The 22,025-nt window shown below is 40.2% G+C and overlaps 1 protein-coding gene across 3 annotated transcripts in view; it reads left to right on the plus strand.

Annotated features, from left to right (window-relative positions):
- PLPP1 (phospholipid phosphatase 1) overlaps positions 1-22,025 on the plus strand; it is a 67,928-nt gene that overhangs the window by 40,743 nt on the left and 5,160 nt on the right. For all 3 annotated transcript variants that reach the window (XR_005101896.1, XM_037373512.1, XM_037373513.1), the window contains one exon: positions 11,765-11,822. Coding sequence is in view for 2 of the 3 variants with exons in the window: in XM_037373512.1 (XP_037229409.1) it covers positions 11,765-11,822 (58 nt within the window). In the remaining variant the exon portion in view is untranslated. The remainder of the gene's footprint in view (positions 1-11,764; positions 11,823-22,025) is intronic.

Here is a 22,025-nt window from a genome sequence, read left to right on the forward strand (position 1 = left end):
CCCAAAGTAAGAATAAAGAACCTTCAACAAACCAAGCTTCTGGTGTTGAAGAGTTGTGCGTAACTGCAAGAACACTTGAGTCTCTTAATTATCAAACAATGTAGCAGGTACTATAGACAGCTTACAGTATTTTTAGAACTTAATTTAGGATTGTGCTGTCACTTTGATTTTATATATGTATAAAATCATGTTATAAACTTGGCAGCACAAATAGCACATTAAAGCCTTGTGTAAAGGTCAGGTATATTGAATCTGACACTATTTAAACACTTTATCCACAAAATGTTAAGAATAAACATTGTAGCATGAAGTGTGCAGTATTATTACTCAGTGTCCTCTGAATAATTTCAGGGACAATAATATACTGAGGTGGAAATAAATGGTTGTAGTTACTTTTGGTGCAAATGATGCCTCCCTAGAACTTCAAAACTTTAAAGCATACTTCCTTAAATTTTCTGGGTTTATAATTGCTTCCTGGAGTAACAGTAGGAAAAAAGTAGGTTTGTAGTATCTGTACTCAACAAGGAGTGTGAAACATAACTGCTGCTAATGCTTTGTTGACCTTACAACCTTTGAAAGCAAAAGGCTTTTAATGAATGTGTTGCTCTTCCTGACATGTTTAGTGTACCTGATTTGCTTGTTGTGTGTAACGGTCATGTAAGTCTCTGAAACTAATTGGGACCAATCAGTTCAGTGGATAAAAGGTTAAGAATCAATTCAGATACCTGAATGCTCGGTTATGAAGTTAGATATCCTTGCCTTGAATTAACATAAATCTGTATTTTTAATACTGTATTTTAGGAGAATTGTTACCTGCAGATGATGTTGACAACTTTTTTTTTTAAAAAAACCTTTCTAAAATGTTACCAGGAACAGTGTTAAAACATTTCAGAAAATGAACACGCTGGCTTCTTTTAAAAGCTAATGTCTTCTACACTTTTGAATATACCTTAGAGAGAAAATTCTTAATCTTTTGCCTCTGAAATTTTGACTGGATTTTTTCTTGCTGTTGAACTGACTTCTTTCCACCCACCCAGTACTGTTAATGTCCGCATCTTGAAGACTGGAGACCTTGTTAGAGTGTCTGGCAAGATGGCTTAAATATTTACGGTGTCTGTCTGGATGCTTGGAAAGCCTTTGTGTATACACAGGCGGGAGCTGCTGGAGGTAATCTGGTCCAGTCTTCAGTTTAAAACAGAGGGAATCAAGCTTTGACAGAGCCCTGTGCATTCTGGTTCATTCAGGATCTCTGGAGGTAGATCTCATAGCCTCTTGGGAAAATCTATTCCTTCAGTCTTTGCCTCATTTGACCCCCTGCCTCATTAGCATTGCTTCTTAAAGATACCTGAACAGCCTCATCATGGCATCGCCTACCTTCTTAAGCAAGACTGTATGCAAGCCATCCGGTCTCACGGACTTGCAAGTGCACCTTTAATCATGGTTAGATCTGACTTGACTAGATACCACCTCACTCGTCTAAGCTTTACTGCTAGGCATGAATATCAGGGAGGCTTAACAGATCTTAGAGAAGGTATCGAGTACCTTACTCTGTTCAGCGGTGGGCCTGTGTTATCCTTGTCTTGCTGCTGACCTACCAGTGGAACACCTTCACATTACCCTTTGTATCCCACACTAGCTTTGGCCTTGGCCACCTTAATTCCTTCTCTGCATGCTTGGGTGATACTTCAGTGCCTGTCCTTGGTAGGCAGTCCACTTCTGCCTCATGATATTTTGTATCTAAACTCAATCAGACCTTGCTCACTGAATGAAGGTGGCCTCTTGTTCCTTCTGCTTTTTTTTTTCCTACAAGGGGATGAAAAGTCTGTGCTCTGAGGAGGTTGTCTCTGAAACCCCGCTATCTCGTGGTTGCCACAACCATGGCTGTTGATGACATGTCAAATTAGTTCATCTTTGCTCCTGAGTAACAAATGAGCGGAGAGCAGTTATCTGTTGTGCCTGCCCAACAGTAGCATCAAAGAAAGCTGTTGAATGGTGTGCACCCTGCCGCGTTGCCCTTCTGGCAGATTTTAAGGCCACTGAATTTCTCTAGGAGAAGCCTTTCTAGATATGAGATGTCAGAGTTCCTATGACTCCAGTCTTTAGAAATTTCAATCTGTGTGTGTCAGTGTTCGAGATACATCAGAACCCACTAATAAGACTGGGTATCTTGGGGTTGTGTTCCCCACCTCCCCTGCCCTCCCTTTCGTGTACAACCATTACTTACTAAGCATGAAAGGAGGACTTGGCAATTCTGCAGCTTTGGGCAAGATTTGAACCCTGGCATCCAAACATCTAAGTTAGCTTCCTTCTTGCTGAGCTTCTCTAATGACTTTGCATTTCCTTTTTATGTGTCTCCAGCTGTACCGTATGGTGAGTTAAAAGGAAAAGGGTCAGCATATGGTTTAATTCCTTGAACCCGTCAGTTCACTAACTTTTACTCTGGAGTTTATTTATTGGGCTGGCATTTAAGGTACAGATTTGGAGGCATTTCAGTCTTCCTGTCTCTTAAAAACATCTATCATTGAGGTATTGTTGGCTTGTTTCTGTTTTTCTATTGAGGCATAGATATGAGAGCTTTTGTCTTGTTCATGTATAAGATCTGTGCCAAACTGGATTTCATAAATGCCAGATGTGTCCCTTTGTGATGGAATTTTATTGTCCTTTTGCATTGCAGCAGAAAAACCTGGATTGAATTTCAGATCTGGGTAATTGCTAGGTCCAGCTCTTGCTTTTTTTTTTGTTTGGTTTCTTTTTTAAATTAAAAAAATTAAGTCTTCATGAATGCAATTCAAAACTTTTTTCATATTTTTGAAGGTGAAATACTGCTACTAGTTCCAATTCAGTGTTTTACAAGGAAACAGTTCAGGTTTGGGCTCCTGAAAGTGGAGCAAATAGTATTCATTAAAGTTAAAAAATGCACATAGCAAACATCTCATCCTCAGGTTTTTTCATACTTAAAATGGAGAAAATAAAGGTATTGCACACATGTAGTGGTGTTCTATAATCTTCAGGTAAACAAAGCAACTTTTTTATTCTAGGGATGTAAAGTTCTTGGTTATCACGCTACTGCCTTGAGACATGGAACAGTTACAAATGAGAAGGCATAAGCATAACATGTTCTTCCTTGATTAGCACACTGCAAAGGTGTGAGTAGAAAGTTGGGGTTCAGGTATTTTCCAGAGGAGGATGTGGCACTGTAAGTCTAAACAGTCTTTTGACAGATTAGCCCTTTAAGCAACCATTTCAGCTATGATACAGGTTTCTAACTAACCATTAAGAGTGTGTATGTGTTATGCATGTGCATACATACTATGTCTTGCATAGCCTCAATTTCTGAGCAGATAGAAGGTGGTGCAGGTAATCTGTAAATGAGTACTGACAGTGGATGCACTTGAAGTGGTTGCTGCAGTTCTCTTCTGTAGTTCATAAGGAATAATTGCTGTTAAAACTTCCTGTAGCTGAAGCTTGAATCATATTGTAAATCAGTTCTGCAGATGGCATGCTTTTATTTTTCAGAGCTTTTAAATCAAATTAGAACAAAACAATTTTTTAGTAATTGTTCTCAAAATCCATGTTCTTCCTTAATAGGACAGTTGAATATAAAGGAGGAACAGAGTAGTGGTTTGGGTATTCAGAGGATGAACTTAATGCCAGCAGCTGGGCTGCTAATGCCCTCCTCATGTAGTCATGCTGAATTTGGTTACAGTATGCAGCACAGTTTGGTTATTTATTCTATTGCTTTTACACTAGTTAAGCTAATCTCCATCAGCACACATTCTTGTACAGTGTAAATATTTTATTTTCTTGTTAGTCCTGGGAGTGTGTTGAAAGGCTCTCTACTTGCTCCAGGTTTGCTGAGTTTACTACAGATTTTTGTTGGATGCAGCATTTATTGTGTTCTAGCTGAGCAGTGTAGGTTTGTCATGGTAATGCAATCACTGACAAGATTTTGTTAGGCACCCCATTTTTTAAGTTTTTTTTAATGAGTGTGGATGTTGGGGTGGACCTGAAAGCTCAGTTCTGGGTTTGGAGGAACACTGAAAACGTTGTGATTGGGGAGATCCAAGAAGCTGCCCTCCCTGGTTTATTCATCAGCTCACTAAGTACATATACAAAAGTGAAACCTTTGAACTTGAAGTGGTAAATACTAAGCCATGATGTACAGGTCTAGCTACTTTGGAGGCACTCTGTGCTGTCTGAAGTCTGTAAAGCTCCAAAGCAGGTTTGTGGAGCTAGCAGTGATGTGTTATGCATGTGAAACACTTCCTCTGAAGTAGAGTTTAACTTTGGGTCGTTGAAGTTACCTAATTCCAGTCTTGTCACCTTGTTTTGTTTGTAGTAACAGATAACATAGCTGTTAAGGTTCGTCATTATAATTGCATTACTAACATCATATTACAACTCTGATGTCTAAAGCAAAAAACAGTTCCCTACTTCAGTTGATGTATTGCTCCCATGCTGACTGCACTCAAAACAAGCTGTGTGTAGCCTGCCATGGCAAACTCAAAAGGTAATCTTCAAAGTCTTTAGGAAATTGGGCCTGACTTTTTTGACCTTGATAATTTATTTCAGCGCGATTGCCAAGGTGGTTCCCTTTACCAATCATTTGCTAGGAATTCTATTTCAGCTTTGTTTAGAGCTCTTTTGCTGGTTGTACTCATTCATGCATGCCGGTAAGTGCAGTTAAATCACTCGGAGTAGTTCCCAGTAGCTCAGCACCCGTTCCAGACCACTGATATGGGGCTAACCTGCATTACTTTGTTTTGAAGTTCAGCCAAACTTTTGAAGCTCTTACACTGTCTGTTCTATGTTCACCTTCAAAACTAACTGTTCAAGAACAAAACCCAACACAACCAAACTTCATACATTACCTCCATTTTAACAAATACTTCCTTTTCCCCTGTTTCATTAGATACTGGACGTTTGCTTCAAGTTAACTCATCTGTATGCAACAAATGTAATTGTTCTTGTCTTTCCCTCTTCTGCTCTCTCTCCTGCCTGCTTACCTCCCCCCCATTACTTATATGATGTATTATTTTGCATTAAAATAACTTAGCTTGTATGAAATGTTTCAGTATTTTGTTTTGAAATATCTTGAAGCTTTGTCAAAAATCAAACTGCACTTAGTCATTCAGGCATAACTAAATGGATTACTTCTGGCAGTTTCTAACAGCACCATGAATCAGAAATGTCTCCATAACCTGCTGCAGACTTACTAACATGTTTTCTATGGACATAATGGCATGTTGCTTATAGCATTCTGATTATTTCTGTTACAGAGCTTTTAACCTGTGAAGTGCTCTGTAGTACTGAAATTTATATGCTCAGGAGTTTTCATCAGAGGCTTATATAGCAGTTACCACTTCTGAAAAGGTTTTTGCAAAATAATCTTGAGCTTGGATTCCAAAGCAGTTTAGAAGGATGAATAGAAGGTCACATGTGTACTGTTATTCAGATGGTGCAGCTTTTTCCTTAAACACTGCTTCTGTCTGTCATTAGTTATTGAAGATGTAACATGGCTGACTTGGGAACACTTCCAGTCCTAATGAAATTATGTAAGAGTCTTTAAATATTTAAACTTTAGAAGCTTGTGAGCTACAACAGACAGTGACAGGGCTATACTTGATCTAGAAGCAAAAAGAGCTGCCTTTGCACAGAAATTAACTGGCAGTAGGGAGAATCAAATCTGAAAGGTGAGCATGCCCTAACCAATTGAGATGCAGTTCTGCAGTCTGCACCATGTCTCTGACCTTAAATCTCCTTTGCCCTAATGTGAATTGGCCCTTCTCAGTGGTGATGCATAGCATTCGTTTTAGTAACTGAAAATAAAACTCTTCACCCCCTTTAATGGTTTTCAGAAAAAGCTGTGCTTGCAGTCTGTTTGGTGTTGCAATAGCTTATCATGCATAAGTTCATTAGAAATCAAAATTTGTAACTTGTTTGGCACACCCTGAAAATTACTTGGAAGCTAGCTATGGATAATCAAGCAGATAAATATCTTCTCATTCTTGGCTGAATTTCACTGATTTGCAAATCTTATGTCCAAGTTAATAGGAGGGAGAAGTCTCTTAAGATAGACACTTTGGACACGTGTGTAACTGTATTGCTTGAAGAGTTCCATAGGAACTGAAATCCCTTTAATGCTCATGGTTCTCCTGCTGCCTCCCTTCCCTTTTCCCTTTCAATGATTACAAAAATCTGTTGGGGGAAGGGTTCTGCACACTTGGTAAGTGCTTCATGCCCAAAGCGATTTCCTAAAGAGGGAACAACAATCAAATCCCTGATTTAAGAGATTATTTTTTCCTCATTCCCTTTTTGTAAAATGATAACACTCCTGTGAGTCATAACAGTATTATGTAGATAGCTTGGGCAAACATGGGTAATGGAACAGAAGCGTGTAATCTGATGCATGTGAGAGCAAACTGTTAGTCTAGAAATGTTTGTTTGAGCCCCCTTTGCTGCTGTCCTCATTTTTACTCTTTTCCTGAAAGGGGATTGCTAGGAAAGAGGTAAGCGAAGTCCTGAGGTTGGTTGGTTTTTTTCCCCTATTGGAGAAGGCCAACTAGAAATGTAGTGGAAAGTTAAACTTCCCTTTTGTGTGCTGAGTTAAGTTCTCTTTTGCCAGTTCTTGACTTTTTCACTCAATTTGCTCTGTAGTGTTTTGCAGTGTGCATGTGGAATGCCATTGCAGCTTGCCAGTTGGTTGGACTTCATAATATCCAGAGCTCAGAACATACATGTTTGTGTGTGGTATGAATGACAGGAGCTGGTAACTGCTTGCTCCCTACTGGAATATTTCAAAGTTCAAGATGGAGGTTGACAGCTGCTCATTTGAAAATGAAAGAGAGTATAGGGGGATGAGTTTTTTCCTTACTGGTTATCTTACAGAGGAGTTTATTCCTCTAGTAGCTGCTGGTACAAACTTCTGCTGATAGATGCAGAATATCTAGCTAATTAGTCGGTGCCCAAATTAGATTATTCCATTGGTGTGTAATAACTGTGTAGATAGCATGTAAATTTCATTTAAACAATCTTGGATGTATTGGGGGAAGGGTGGGGGGGAAATGAACCCAACCAACAAATTATGCCAGCAGTTTTTAACAATATTCAAAATGCGGTCAACCTAACTAAGCCTGAGTAAAACCACTTCGTATGGATCCTGAGCTCAGGAAAAAAGGTTACTATATACCTGTTTCTTGCACTGTCTGCAGGGCTTGTTTCAGAGGAGTGGTGGTGGGGGAAGGTGATTGGGTAACAGAAAAAGACTGCTTATTTCTTCCTAGAACCTGCTAGATCTGTGTTATGTCTGTAGGACAAGCAGGGAGCTTTCATTTGTGTAAAACAAGCATGAGGTAAGATAGCCTATAATGGGAAAAATGTGTAAGTGTCTGCAGAACGGGCATGGTCTTGTGCATAGTGTCAGCGTTGGCAACTTTTTCTCACTCTCTGCCACTACTTAAAAGTAGAGCGGAGCGGATCTACCCCTCACCCCAAACATGATCAGAGAATTGTGCCAGACACTTACTATTAGTCTCATGTCAATGCACCTGCCAATAAAACTGTCCAGATGAGGATTACTGAATTGCAAAAGGCTCTGCGGCTTTTTCCTTTCTGTAAGCGTAAGGCTTTGTACTTAAGTGTGGGTTTAACAACTGGCAGAGAAGGGAGAAATTTGGAATGCTGCCTTTTTGAAAATTATTTTGAGTAATTGCTGTTATTGTTAGAGCAACTTTTGTGCACTTAGTTAAACATTTCTTTGAAATTAAGCACTTCTGTGAGTGTTGCAGGGTTCTTAAACCTTCTAGCCCCCACTGATCCTTGACATTTGTCTAGCACTTGAAGAGATTTGGGTGCTGTGAAAGCATGTTGAGTGCTAAATGCAGAGAAAATTGACTTTAAAGAATATAGTGCTTCAGTTTAAGCATAGGACTAGCACTTCATTAAACTGTGCCCTCATGGCACTGAAATTCTAGGAATATTTCCGTGACAAGCATGTGTATCTCTTAACACAGATGTCCTGAGCTGCAGCTCTGTCTGGCACTTGTTCCCCTCCAGATCAATGGAATGGGTAACAAATGTTAGTGGGAGCTTTGAGTCAGACTTGGAGAATCTGGAGAACATGAGGATAGAAAGGACTTGCTGGCTAATCCAGTGGGTGGTTTTTGGGCTTTGATGTGGGAGTGTGCATTGTGTTTTGCTGGGCCTCCTGTTTTTCTCTGAGCAATCATTTTATAATTCCGTAGTGGGGAATTATTCCCTTATCATTGTGGGGAAGATTCCCTTATCATTCAGCCTCTGCCAGGTTTATTGTGGCACCAGAAAATGTACTATCTTCTGGTTTGTCCTTTACCATCATTTCTAACACTTTAATTTAATGCTCCATTGTGCCATATGTGTATTTAGCTATTTCCTAGTGTTGCCTTTCACTAGGGTTATTTGTTTCCTTGTCAGCCTCCTGCACTTGGCTTAAATGTTTCTGCACATTTGGGTGTCCTTACAAATACATTTTATGAACACAAGATACTAAGCTTGTTTACTGAGCTCCAGTGTGCAGCAATTCACTTATGAAACAATGTACTTTACAAAATACCGCCAAGCAGAACTTCCTGCTTTTGTAAGTGATGCTATAAGACAAGTGGTCCTTTTATTTGCTTGGTGTGTTATGTTCCATATTTATACTAACTGAAGAAACCGATACGATATACCTTCTCTCAGTTGGGCTCTGCTTCATAGGCTGAGGTGCCTTTGTGCATGGAAAGGAACAGAACAGAATGAAACGGTTGTCAGTGCCTAGTCCTGCAAAGCAATCTCTTAGACTTGCTTATCTGGGATTAGAAATCCTGGCTAAAAGTACTGAGTAGTTCAGTTTAATTATTTCTTGTAGGTATTGTTTGTACTTGAATTATTTTTCCAGGTAATCTGTAAAAATGTAGATTTACAGTAACAAACTGTAGTGATTAATTGTAATCAGTCTTATGGCAACTTCTTTAAGAAAGTGTAGCTAGCCTCTTTGTCTTTATCATAAACTATATGAAATCTGTGCCAAAACTTAATTTTAGGAAAGATAAGCACACTTTAAATTACCTTGTTATAAGACCTTCTTGATGTCCAGCAGTACCGCACACATTAGAAACTGACAGTATACTTTAGACCTCAACTGAGACCTGAAACTAGTTTTATTGCTACTTAAGGCATTCTTCTAACTTGATAGTAACATATAGCCCAGGTGGAAATAATTAAAGCTTATGCTCTTTCCTGTTAAAATGAAGCCTTGTTCCTCACATGAGAAGTGATCAGTGAGGTAGGTATTGATGGAGTAAAAGGCATGGACCTCTGCAAAGCTGTTTTCATGTCACTGTGGCATTTTGGAAAGAATAAAAAAAAAAAAGACTTTACACTCACCAACTCTATTTCATGGCTCTGCAGTTCCACTGGATACTGTTCTAATACTCATTTGAAAAAGTGTCCCGAGATCTAATGTGTGAACTCCTAATGGCATAATTTAGTTTTTCCTTCATTACTGAAAGGTAAGGGTTTTGAGTTGTCTGTATCATTTTACTTATAAATGTATTTTCTTCTAATACTTATGCTTTCTTGAAACTGGTAAATACTGGTTGGGTTTTTAATTAAAAAGATACTTAGTTCTCAAATGCTGGCTGATGACCAGTACGATCACAAAGAAGCCTGAGCTGTGCAGCACTTGGCTGGTTGGATAGACAGGACGTTCTCCTGCCTTTGGGAAGACATTGTTTGTGTGCTGAGGAATTGTTGGGAAACTTTTTCCATTGTCAAACTTCGTGTTCAAAAGGGCTTCAAGATAATTTTATTTTCTTTATTTTTAAATTTCTGTTCTTAAAGACGTCTAGAGACAGCAGTATTGCCAAAGAAACTTCACTGGGATTGCACAATGTGCAAGTTGGATCAATACTTTGTCCCAGTTGTATTTCTGGCAATAATTCCTGTGCAAAACACAGCATTTCCAGTCGTATACAGCATACTTATCTATGCTTGGTAAGAATGCATTTGAATTTTGTAATCTTCCACTTGGAACAAGGCATTCTTAATGTTGCATTCGGCTAATAGATTCCTAAGTCCAAGAATACCAGTAGTCAGCACCACCTTTAAAATGGTATAGGAATTCCAAAATAAACTTAGAATTGTATTGATTCCTTCTCTTACATTAGCATTCTGAAGTCTTCCAGTTGGCAACAGGTTGCCTTCAGGAATTGTAGGAGTTTTCTTATGGACAACAGGAATTGCCCTGAAGTCAGTGGATAAAAGCACAGGAGCCAGGATTTCAGTGTTCTGTATCTTCTGTAGAACAGCATGCTTTGCTTTCTTGGCTGAGATGACTTGTCTGAAAGACAGAGCTCTTCAAAATGTTTTTTCTATTGACTTTCATAGCAGACTCCTACCCAGAGACCTCAACTGATGAGGAATTAAGTACTGAAGTGAAGAAGGGATGTCTGGTTGAAATGTAGTCTTAATTAAGGTGCTTGAAGTTTGAACATCTGAAGATAACACATTGTCAATACAGATTTTCTATAGAAGAACGGAATTGAAAAATCTGTGGGATGTGTGTGAATGTATATGCATGTATATATATTCACACACATACAAAAGTCATCTTACTCTTTTTTTTTTCTTTCTTCCTCTTTCTTCAGCCCCCCCCCCCCCCCGATTCCTTATTTCTGTCTCTGAAACTGAAAGCTGTTGGCAGTACTTTGAATGTACTTTATAAACCAAGGCCTCGGGTTCTCTACCTGGCTGAGGCACCAAAATAGGGACCTGCTAGGTATGGAGTGCAGTCTGGGGAGCTATGGAACTTACAGTTTTAAGTACAGGTTTTTTTTCTTCTTTGCCTAAGACTGAATTAGAAATGTCTTCCCATTTTGCTTTCTTTTGACCAAGAGGTGAGTGGGCTTTTTTTTTTACAGCTGTGATACTCTGCTCCTCACAGAAACCGCTGTGCAGGGGAGGACCTTGCTAAAGGCACCCTGGGCTGTCAGCACAGCATCAGCTGTTGAGTCCCTTCGCTCTGGACCTGCTATGTAGAAGAAGCCTTTAAGAGTTGAAGGCAGTGTTGATACCCTCTAAATGAGAGTGCCAAGTAGGAACCTATTTCTGTGAATGTTAGATGAGGTGTAATCTTCTCCAGTTGGCTGGTTAGCGAGCTGCCTTCCTGCTGTTCCCCCTGCCCCTCAAAGATAGTGGTCCGTGTGACTATCAGTACATTTAACAGAGGTATACAGGTATACATGGTATAAACATCTAGATACGGGTTTGTAACTCTGCCTCTTGATGGTGACCAAGTGCAACTGATTTGGGGTGATTAATGTGTCATTTGTTCCCATGCACATACTGTGACTATCAGATAAGCGATTTTTAAAACTGATGTTCAGTATTCTGGTTTTTTATCAAGAAGGTGAAACAAATGCACTGCTTTAAAGGATACTTGAATCTAGCTTTGAGGATGTGTTCACTTGCTGTTCAAACTTGAGCCAAAGGGCTAGTAGTTACTACCTGATGTGGAGATCAGCATAATGCTGGAATAGGATAGCTGCTGAGAAGTGAAGCCTGTGCTGTTTGTCAAAACCTATTGCTGGATATTTGTGATGACTGTTGTGCCTAGATAGCCTCCTTGAAGAAAAAGAATGGAGATGTTTGCATTTTACCAGTTTCCTTGTGTGAGATAAATCAGCATCACTGTACACTGAGTGCTGCAAAAGAAAAGTAATGGGTATTCTGCTCTCTTCTCTTCCAGACTATCATTTTACTCTGGCCATTCTTCGTTCTCAATGTACTGCATGCTCTTCCTAGCAGTAAGTATGCTCTTCCCATCTAAATGGCAACAAAAAGTCTGTTAGTTAACTAGTACAAAATTTGACATATTTCCTTGGCCACTTTGTATAACGAATACTATTTTTGTAGGATGCTTCTCTGAGATAAATGAAGATCTCTAAGTAGGAGTTAATAGGGAGCAACACTGATACTGGGACAAGAAGTAGAACTGTTCAGTATGCTTAAAAACACTTAATATGGTAGCTGACTTGTGTGTCATGTCTAAAATGACTCTGGTGAACCGTGGGTTTGGAATAACATGCTGCTACTTATATTTGGTTATATTGGAAGTACTGTAAGCCATATAAAAATATATATAATAAGATGTCTGACAATGAAACATGTAAAGCCTACTTAAACCCAAAAAAATTAAACTCTGATCAAAAGTAGGTGGGCCCATAAGCACAAAACAGCAGATCAACTTGAATTTCAAGTCTTTTAATTTCTTCCTAACTTGTTGGGGCAAGGAAGCAGATTGAGGGAAGCAAGGAGACGTCTGTCTGTGGAAGTAAATACTAATTATAAGATCAATCAACTAATGTTTCAATTGGAGCATAATATATTTCAGTTCAAATTGTTCCAAGACAGCTCGGGCAAATTTTCTTCATTCCTACAATAACCTTTGTAACACTGAAACATTGATCTGGTTGTTCTCCCTCTGCCAGTTTGTAACATAGAAGGTATTAAACAACTCTGTACATTTGTTAATGTAGTTGTAAAACTAAGCTCTAATCCTGGATATAAATTGCTAACATAATACATACGTACCAGGATCTTCACAGAGCTCAGATTCAACTTGCGTTCTCATTTTGATTGCATTTCTAATTTATTTTGCTCTGTCTCTTGGCAATAGTATAGCATCCACAGTGAGCAGACGGATTATACAAACTAAACTGAAAAACCCTCCAACCACATACAGAATGGAGTGGCTTTTCGGTATCGTGTGTCTCATTTCAAAATAAAGCTTTTTCTGAAGCCTGGTGTTAAGTTTGGATCCATTATTGCAGTTTGTTTATGGCTAAACCTCTTTAGTTCCTCCTCCCTCTCTTATCTGTCTCTCTGATGTAAATACTAATATTATGTCCTGGTTTTGACTAGAATATAGTGCCAACTTCAGCCTTTTTTTTTCTTAAATAGTGTCTTTACTTGCTCACTGTGACTGGCAGTCTCCAAAATACATAGATCCACTTTTCATGTGATTTCAAAAATGAAACCACCATTTCCATAGTACAGTGGAGCAAATACTGCTGTATAGCAACCTAATACTGATTTGTTCCTTTGGGTTCAGCCAAACCTTCTCTGAGCATGGTTTTGTTGAGCTATGTGAGAATGTTTTAACTGCCATCTCTTGGAAGCACCGACTTAGCCAGATTTCTTTATATCTCTAGGTGTGTAGCAATGTGTATGGTTTATAATCTATACTGACTGGATTACAGTCATTTGGCAGGGCTCTGAATCTGTCTGAACTTTTACCTCTGTCATGTATACGTGTATGGAGAGCTCTGCTTGATGCTGCCTGGGGAAATGGTGGTGGTCAGGGGAACTTGCCAGCTGGTACAGACTGGGAGAAGGGAGTTGCTATTTTCAAACCTTGCATCTGTTAATTAAAACCTGTGTGTGCCCTGGCTGCCTGTCCTGTCCTCCCCCCAACCCCCACCCCTGCTTGCTGTGATACTGAGACCACCTTTAGCAGAATACAATATAATAGATGTGCTGAACAGTTTGGATTTCAGACCTTGTTTAACCTACTAGGAAAAAATGCAGCCTTTGGCAAGAAAGTCAAGAATTCTGTCTTGAAGACAGCATTATTCAACCCACATGAAGCTACTTTCTTTAGTTGCCTGTGGCTTCTTTTATTTTTATTAATTTATTTAGTCTATGCAAAGGAGCTTGTGTGGAGAGTTCTTGGACAGGCAGCTATGAACCTTACCTCTCCTGGGGCTTTGTGTATGTGAGCTTCACCCTTAGCAGCTTGTGCTTGTAGGAGAACTGGGACAGTGGAAGCCAAATCCATCTTCTGTGTGCCGCTTTGAAATGCTGTAAATCCAGAGCTTGTGTCAGTCCTGGTTCAGCAATGAAGTAAAATTTGCTGTGGCTCAGCAGGCTGCTTGAGACACATGTTCTTGTCTCATATTTGTGTCATATTGACACGGATTCCTGTAGAAACTGAGACAACATGGCTTCACTTTGCTCACTTAAACCAGAGGGTATGAATGTCTTTAACAAATTCTAATGTTTAACACCAAGTGTTTTATTGGAGATCAGTTTGTTATTCAGTAAACTTGTCAAGGAGCAGCTTAGAACCCTTACTGGAGGAGGCGGCTTTCTTCATCTATTCCTGCACCCTAATTTCTTGTCTCGTCTCTGGCTGAGCTGTTGCCCAGTACAAACAAGTAAGAGGCTTTGTGGAGATTAGACTTCTACTTTCTTCTGCCCTGTAATAAGATTATTCATCCAGAAACTGCTGGGAGACCTTCACAGGGACACCTGAAGAAGGTTAATGGCTCCTGTGCAGGATGTTTTTGCCTTGCTGGTTAACACAGCATTGCTGCATACCAACCTTCGCAATGAAAGTGGTCCTTTTATTGAAAAGAAACAAACAAACCAAAACCAAAAAGCACTAAAACCAAAACAGACTGCTGCAGGAAAGTGAGGAAAAACTGCTTTCTAACCCTCCCCCTTGCCCACATGGCAAGGCAGAGTGCTGCCACTGGCTAAACCAAACCTGCAGCACTTGATAAGCTGTTTAACTGAACTCTGGTGCTGACTTTATCTGCTCTTTGCAGACTTACTCCAGCTGTGGACTGAGTCATAAAACAGACAGAATTGTTAATGTGTGGTATTAACTCATAAGCAGTATTAATTATAACCAGGTACTAGTGTGCTGGCTTCTGGAGGAACTGGAGGACTCTGCCATGCATACATACTGCAGAAAGCACAGTCTTAAATGTTATTTGCTGAAAACATGTACTGCCAGGAGAAGCCATGATTCTGTAGAGCACAAGTCTTAGGAGGAGCAACTGAGGGAACTAGGATTGTTTAGCCTGGAGGAGGCTCAGGGAGGACCTTACTGCTCTCTACAGCTACCTGACAGGAGGCTGTAGCGAGGTGGGTGTTGGACTCTTCTCCCAAGTAACCAGTGACAGGACAGGATGAAACCTCAAGTTTCAAGCCTCAAGTTGCACCAGGGGAGTGTTAGACTGGGCATTAGGAAACATTCCTTTCAATGAAAGGGTGGTCAAGCACTGGGACAGGCTGCCCAGAGAGGTGGTGGAGTCACCATCCCTGGAGATTTTTTAAAGACAGTGTAGATGTGGTACTTAGGGGCATGGTTTACTGTTGGACTTGGCAGTGTTAGGTTAATAGTTGGACTCTGTTAAGGGTCTTTTGCAACCTAAATAATTTATGATTGAGTCTCCAATTCTGTAAAGCTTATACATTTAAAAAAATGTGGAAATACTTTGGGGGAGTCGAAGGGTAAATGACCTCTGCCACAGATGGCGCAAACACTGCAACTGGGAAATGGGAGATGCAAGAGTATAGCTTAAATAAAGCCTCCTTGCAAAATACAAGGCAAAGTAGTGAAATTTTCTGCAGCTTCAGCTCCTCAAAGGAGAATTTCTGAATTATAGGCAAGTTAAATTGCAGCTTTCTTCTGTTCTGTGCTTTTGCACATGATGGATTAAAAATTAATGTGAAGTGGTTCATCGGCATCTTCAAATTTTTTAGTTGCTTTAAAACTTTGACTTGAGGAATTCCTTAAGTCTGAGTGGGAACTGTGTATCAGTCCTTGCTGCATGACTTCACAGGTATTGGCAGAAGAAGACTAATTTTGAAGTTAATCCTGTGCTGCGTGTCCCAGCTTATAGTGAGGGTGGTACATGGAAACACCTGACAGCTGAGGCTTTATGTTTAATGTGTAAAGTAGTTGACAAAAACTTATGGGTGTGGCTGTATGGGTGGGCTTTTTTTTCAAAAGTTCAGCTCTTCAGGATGTTGTGGCTTTAATGCCTTCGTATTTTGGAGGCTTCATTACTGTGGAAGCAGGGATTTTGTATTTCCATTTTCTTGCTTCAGGAGCTATATACATATTTCTGAAGGAAGGATAGAAGTTGAAAAGCTTAAAGTTACAAATGGAAATTGTGTAACTTGAATTTAAAAGAGCTGAAGAAACATGAAAGAATATGATGCCATGTGAACTGTTCAAAATGAATAGTCTAAGCAAGCACATATCTGGGAATTTGAAGCATTTCTCCCTAGTTTGCCTTTTGGTTTGTGCAACAGCATTGGAGAGCAGGACTTTTTAACTTCAGGAAAGGAAATAGCTGGTATGTAATTTGGGCTCATGTCTTTCTAGGGGGATACGAATAGCCTGTGTTCCTCAGCATTTACAGTTAATACTGTCTTTCTTAAGTTTCCTGCAGGAGCAGTGTTCACTTTCCATGTGTGTGGCAGTCAAGCTTTTAAAAGTTATTTAAACAAAGGGAGTGAAAAAGAAAAAAGTCTGCTTGCAGACTGTCAGGCCAGGACATTGTGGTGGAGAATGTATTTTGAGATTCATTTGGCAGAGCTAGGTGGGTTGGTTTGGGTCCAGACAGAGCTGTTATCTCTGGGATGCTTTTGCCAACAACTTCATGTGGAAATGAGAGGGAGTTTGAGCTGCAGCACTACATGGGAACCCAGTGACCTAATAACACGTGCTGGATCCCAAATTGTCTCTGTCAATTCCTTCCCTCTGCTGCTCCTTTCCTTTCATAGTTAAAGAGCTGGCACAATCTCTCATGTGTCAACACAGCCGTTTTATCTTGGCTTGGAGAATGGGAGGGCAGGCGTAGCTACCTTTGCTAGCAATGTCTGTGCGACCAAACTAGTGCCCTTCCCCTAGAGGGGGGTGCTGCACTTAATCATAAGGGTTTGTTTCAGCTTTTTTTTTAAAAAAAATTAATGTCTGAAAGCTATTGTAAATTAAAATGCTAAATGCATGCTGTATTCAGTGGCAAGACTGACCCCACTGCAGCTGTTGCAGCAGGCAGAAATGAGCGTGGCCCTGAGGATTGGGTTGCTGTCATGGAGTAAATCTTGGCTGTAGCTGGCCCAGGCACCTCCCTGCCTGCACCCAACCCGGGATGAAGAACAGGGCTGCAGAGACCCAGCCAAGCTGCCGTGCTATTCTGGGGGTGGCAACGTGTTTGTGTTGCTTAGACTTGGGATGAAATGGGGTGATGCATCCTTGCACAATGTAACTTGAGTAGCTCTCCAGCTTTCCCAAAGTTCATGAGGTAATAACACCTTGTGTGTTCAAGGACGTAGGGAATTATGTGACAATGTGAGGGTGACTGATATTTTGGTGACCTGGGCTGACAACCTTCTTTTGCAGAGATCATAGGTCAGACACAAGTGAAAGTGGGTTTTAAGCTGCTTTTTGTACTTCGCTCTTGAAGTCTCTTTAGTTGTTTATGTTGGGATTGGAGGTTGAGTGAAACTACCCAAGTAAGAGCCTGGGAGCCATTAACACAGTATTTTAGGTGTGTCTGTTTGCATGGCAGTATTTATTTTCTGTAGCTCTAGTCAGTATCATTTAGGAATGGTTAGGTGGGCAGAACACTCTAAGGAAAGCTGAGGACTACCTAGTCTTCAAAACCTAATGAAAAGATGTTTGTTACAGATCAATGTTTCATTTGGCTGTAGCTCTGAGTAGTACCAAGCATCTCACTTGAAGCAGAGATGAAAAAATAAAGGGTAACTGGTCATGCTGTGAGGCTCAGGCATGGAGATGCTTGTGCTTTTACTTTTATATGCTCCTAGTATTCTTAATACTGGTGTTTAGACTTTGCAATAGTAAGTGAGCAAAGCAAAACGATTTCTCATAGTTTGCTTGGGGGTTACAGCTGTCAGTAGTGATGAGATTATTGTGAATTGGCTTGTGTAGGACTGAGCTGAGAGCAATACCTTGCAGTGCTTACATTCTTGTAGCTAAGGTTTCTATAGCTGGATAGACAACAGAAATATATTTAAAGTAGCAGCAATGCATTTAGATCTCTTCTCATCAGAAAAGAGCCAAGTGTTAGCGTTTGCAGTGGAGTAACATGTTACTGTTTGTCCTGCTGTATGCCAAAATGATGTCAATAAACAATTATTTCTGCAATATACAGCTAAGTTGAAGCTGGAGAATTAAAAAACCCGAAAGCATTACTTGCCCAGTGGGAAATGTCTGTACAGAGTAGATTGATTGTACTTCTGATATTGAATTGAGAGTTGAGCTGTTCCTTCTAACCAACAGGACTTTTCCCCAATGCACAGGAGGCAGCTTTTGCACATCAATTGCCTTGTGACAGCAGCATGCAGCTATCTAAGAGGCCAGACTATACATATTCTGCCTTTTCTCCCGAGTCTGGTCATTTTTTTCCACTTAATACAGCTTGCATTGGAGCTGGCACAGGGGAGTCAGCAGGAATAATTGGTTAACAGTATAAGGGATAGACCATTCCTCTGAACAGCAGCCTGGATATACCTCCATCCTGAAGTAACTGCAAACCTTCAGCCATAAGGGGAAAAATTAATTCTGAAATGTTATTTTCCTTTGTTTTCTGCCCAATCAAAATGCAACTGACAAATAGATAACATTGCAGATATACCAAGAAAGGTTTTGTTAGGAAAAGATTTCATTAAAAAGGCAGAATAAGCTTTTGATATTTTGGGTTCTTCTAAGAACCAAAGCTCATGAGTGACTACTGAATTTTGCTACATCTCTGGAGTGCTCTTGTAATAGTTTTCTGCTTGGAAGTGAGCCTGTTGTGTTTAAAATCGCATGGGCAAGACATTATCCATACTAACATCAAACTCCATGTGAAACAAACTGCATGTTGATTTCTAGTTTGCAGGCAGTGTCTTGTTGGTTGATGTGTAAGAGTTCTGTGCTTATTCATAGATACAGTGCTTACAGATATGGAACAAGCTGTTGCATTTCTGTGTAATATTTGCATAAACGCAAGATTGTATATGACTGGTTATTTCTCAGCACATCTTGTGGCTCTTGGCCATTGTTTTGTGCTCAGCAGTGCGATTTTGTTGTTTTTTTTTTTTAAAAAAAAACTCCTTCCTGGATTTCTTACATTTACCTTGAATTCCAGAGCTTGTGCTAGCTGATACATGTTTAACAACTTTTGTTCAAACTAGCTTTTATACAAAGGAATCTCTAAGGCTTCCTAGAACATGCAGAAAGGGAAGAGCTATTCTGCAAACCCTCCCAGAAGAAGTAGAAATCTTGGAAGATCTCTGAAGGACTTTTTTCTCCTGTTGCCTAGTCTGAGCAGGGCAGAGGTGTCTTGTTCTGTACTGCTGGATTGTTGAGCAGGACTGGAACGGGGAGATGGCAGATCATCCCATCTGTCTAAAATTCATTTTCTGTTGTATCATAATACTGTGCAAGAATTCAGGGTGTCTCTACTCTTTGATTATCTTGGAGGGTATTGTTTGAATAACTGCTCATATCAAAGATACTCAGGTGCACACTGTGTCTTGTAGCAGTGTGTAGCACTGTGGTTACTGGAGGTCCCCTCTCCTCACCGAAAGACAATGATACTCATTTACTGATGGAGGGTGGATAGTTACGTCGGTGCTGTGTGCATCTATTCATCTTCCTCATGGAAGACTTCACAATCTTAGGATTGCGGGGGATTGTGTCTGGTAAGGATGACCTTGGAATACCCATAGGATAGGAAAATTCCATTTCTACAAATGTGGCTGGATTCTCAGCCTTTGTCCCTAACGCTAGGTCTCCTGGAGAATTTTGCCTCATCTTCTATCATACTAGTTACTCTGAGGCTGCTTTTTCTGAATACTTTCAAGCACTGGTGCTTCCTGTGTTTCTCTGCTTCCTTCCACCCCTGCCTCATTAACAAAACCACCAAAACACAGTACCTCCACATCCCCTCCCTCCACCACAGAAATCCCAAAGCCAACCACGTACATGTGTACACACACTTGAGGTGGCTGATACATTCCTGTTTCAGAGGTTCTTGGTTTGGGATGAATCCTTATGGTGGATTTCCACAGAGCTCATTACTGTTTGTGGCTCCTGGGGGTCTTTTTGGGCCAGCGGACTTGTGTCGAAGTATGAGCTTTTCTAACTGTAGTCAATACTGGATCCAAATACTAATTATAACTTTAGTAGGATCTTGTGCCTCTTACGAGCAAGACAGTAATGCCATAGGGATTTTCTTAATGCTCGGCAGATGCCATGAAACCCAAGTTAGACATGACTGATGGTAAATGTTAAGTAAAATGCCATTTACTTGCGCTCTCTCTCAAAACTTGTATAGACTGCTGTGGTCTCCTAAGGTAGAGCTGATTTTGTAAGAAAACAGAATTTCTGCACCTTTTGTTTCTCCTCCAGACTCTTATTACTTAGACAAACTGAGAAGCGTTTGCAGTTCCCCGTGTCATGGGGGAGCACTCTCCACGAAAACCTGTGCGATGCTGTGGGTGTATTAGGATTGAGGAGACAAAAACAAGAGGGAAAATAGGTACATTTCCAAAAGAAAAAGTGTGCTTCTGTTCCTTGGGACAGAACAGGACACCTGTAGGAAATGCACTTACTAGGGCCTTTTGGTATCGGGAAACACAAAATTCTATTGAAGAAAATAAATTTTCAAACTGACAGAACAAATCAATTGGTGCAAGTAAAACTTATACCAGAACTATCTTCTTTTTGACTTCCATTCTTGAAGGAGGACTAAAAGTGCAGGAGGATTTCCCATACTTCAACAGGTAAAACATTTTGTGATTTTTGGAGGAAATCCAGGAAGATATTGAAGAAAATATGCCAGAGGAGTTTTAAGTATTGAAACTAAGTATCTGAAATATGGCCTTGGTTTGTGGAGTCAGCAGGTTTTGGTAAACTTTGTGCCCTTAAGGTGGGGATGTGAGATGTTCGCAAGAAAGGAAATTTTCTTGTGAAGTTGCATGGTTACACCTCCAAAAGTCCATCTAGGAAATAATGTCGCTGTACTTTAAAATTAGGTAGGCAGGCGTATGTGTGTGTATACTAATACTGCTTTTGTGGAAGAGCAAATACTTGAAAGCTATGCTAGAAACATTATGAGCAGGAAATAATTTTCCAGTTGCAGAGACCCTTCCATTCATGTCTGTGGCTTCTTGCAAGAAGCCACAAAGTGGCTGTGAGTTTCTCTTCATTCCTGTGTTTATTTTTAGAAATAAAGTACTAGACCATAGATTAAGAAGAAATTTTTGTTCAGGATGTGTGTGGTGTAGAGAACATATTTTCATTACAGACATTAGCTAGGAAGGGAAAAAAGCTGGGAGATTATTTAATCCCATTACAATAAAGCTTCATAGAAACTCATCTGTGCACTTTAAAAAGAAAGAACATAAACATGAGAAACAGCAGGATGGAGGAGTGAAAAGAAATACATCGTAGCTGAATGATATTACTGATGATGCATCAGACAGATGCTCAGAAACAGGATAGCAGGGAAGCTAGCATGGTCAAATAGCTGTCACTCCTAGGGGAGTGCATTGCTACCAGAACAGCTCCAGCTGCTCCTACTCTGCTCATCGGCTCATAAATGTATTTCCTAGCAACAAGTGAAATGCTGGTAAGGGGCATGACACCAGTATTAACCAGATGATGTTTCCTGAAGTTCCTGCTGCTTCTGTAGACTTCAAGTTATACTTGTAAAGCATATTCCTTTCTTTGCTTTGAAGTCAGCTGTAAATGAAACAAATCCCTGCCCGACTCCCTACCCAGGGCCCGAGGCATGAGGCATGCTGTGCATACTGGGAGGGGTGCTCTCTAAATAGTCTGAAGTAGTCTTGTGTTAGTCAACAGGGTCAGAACAGTACTAAGTGTTAATGCAGTGTAATGCCAGGACATTTCTATAATGTGCATATCATGCTATATAAGGACTCACACTATTGGCCATACTTCTAGTATCAACGTTGGGTTTATATTCAGTGGAATTATATGGCAAAAGCTCCTTATTCTCTTTGGCTGCTCTGTGGGGTCCCACTGGCCTGTTTCAGCCAAACATGTTGCTGTTGTCTAAGAGTGAGTCATGGGTAGTCATAGGAGTCTTTGCAGGGGAGCCTGACTGCCTGAGCCTATGAAAAGCAGTGTCATTTTGAAGTTCCCTGCTTAAAAATAACATAGAATTTGCTATTGC

The sequence above is a fragment of the Falco rusticolus genome, chromosome Z (assembly GCF_015220075.1).
Source record: "Falco rusticolus isolate bFalRus1 chromosome Z, bFalRus1.pri, whole genome shotgun sequence".
Lineage (NCBI taxonomy): Eukaryota > Metazoa > Chordata > Aves > Falconiformes > Falconidae > Falco > Falco rusticolus.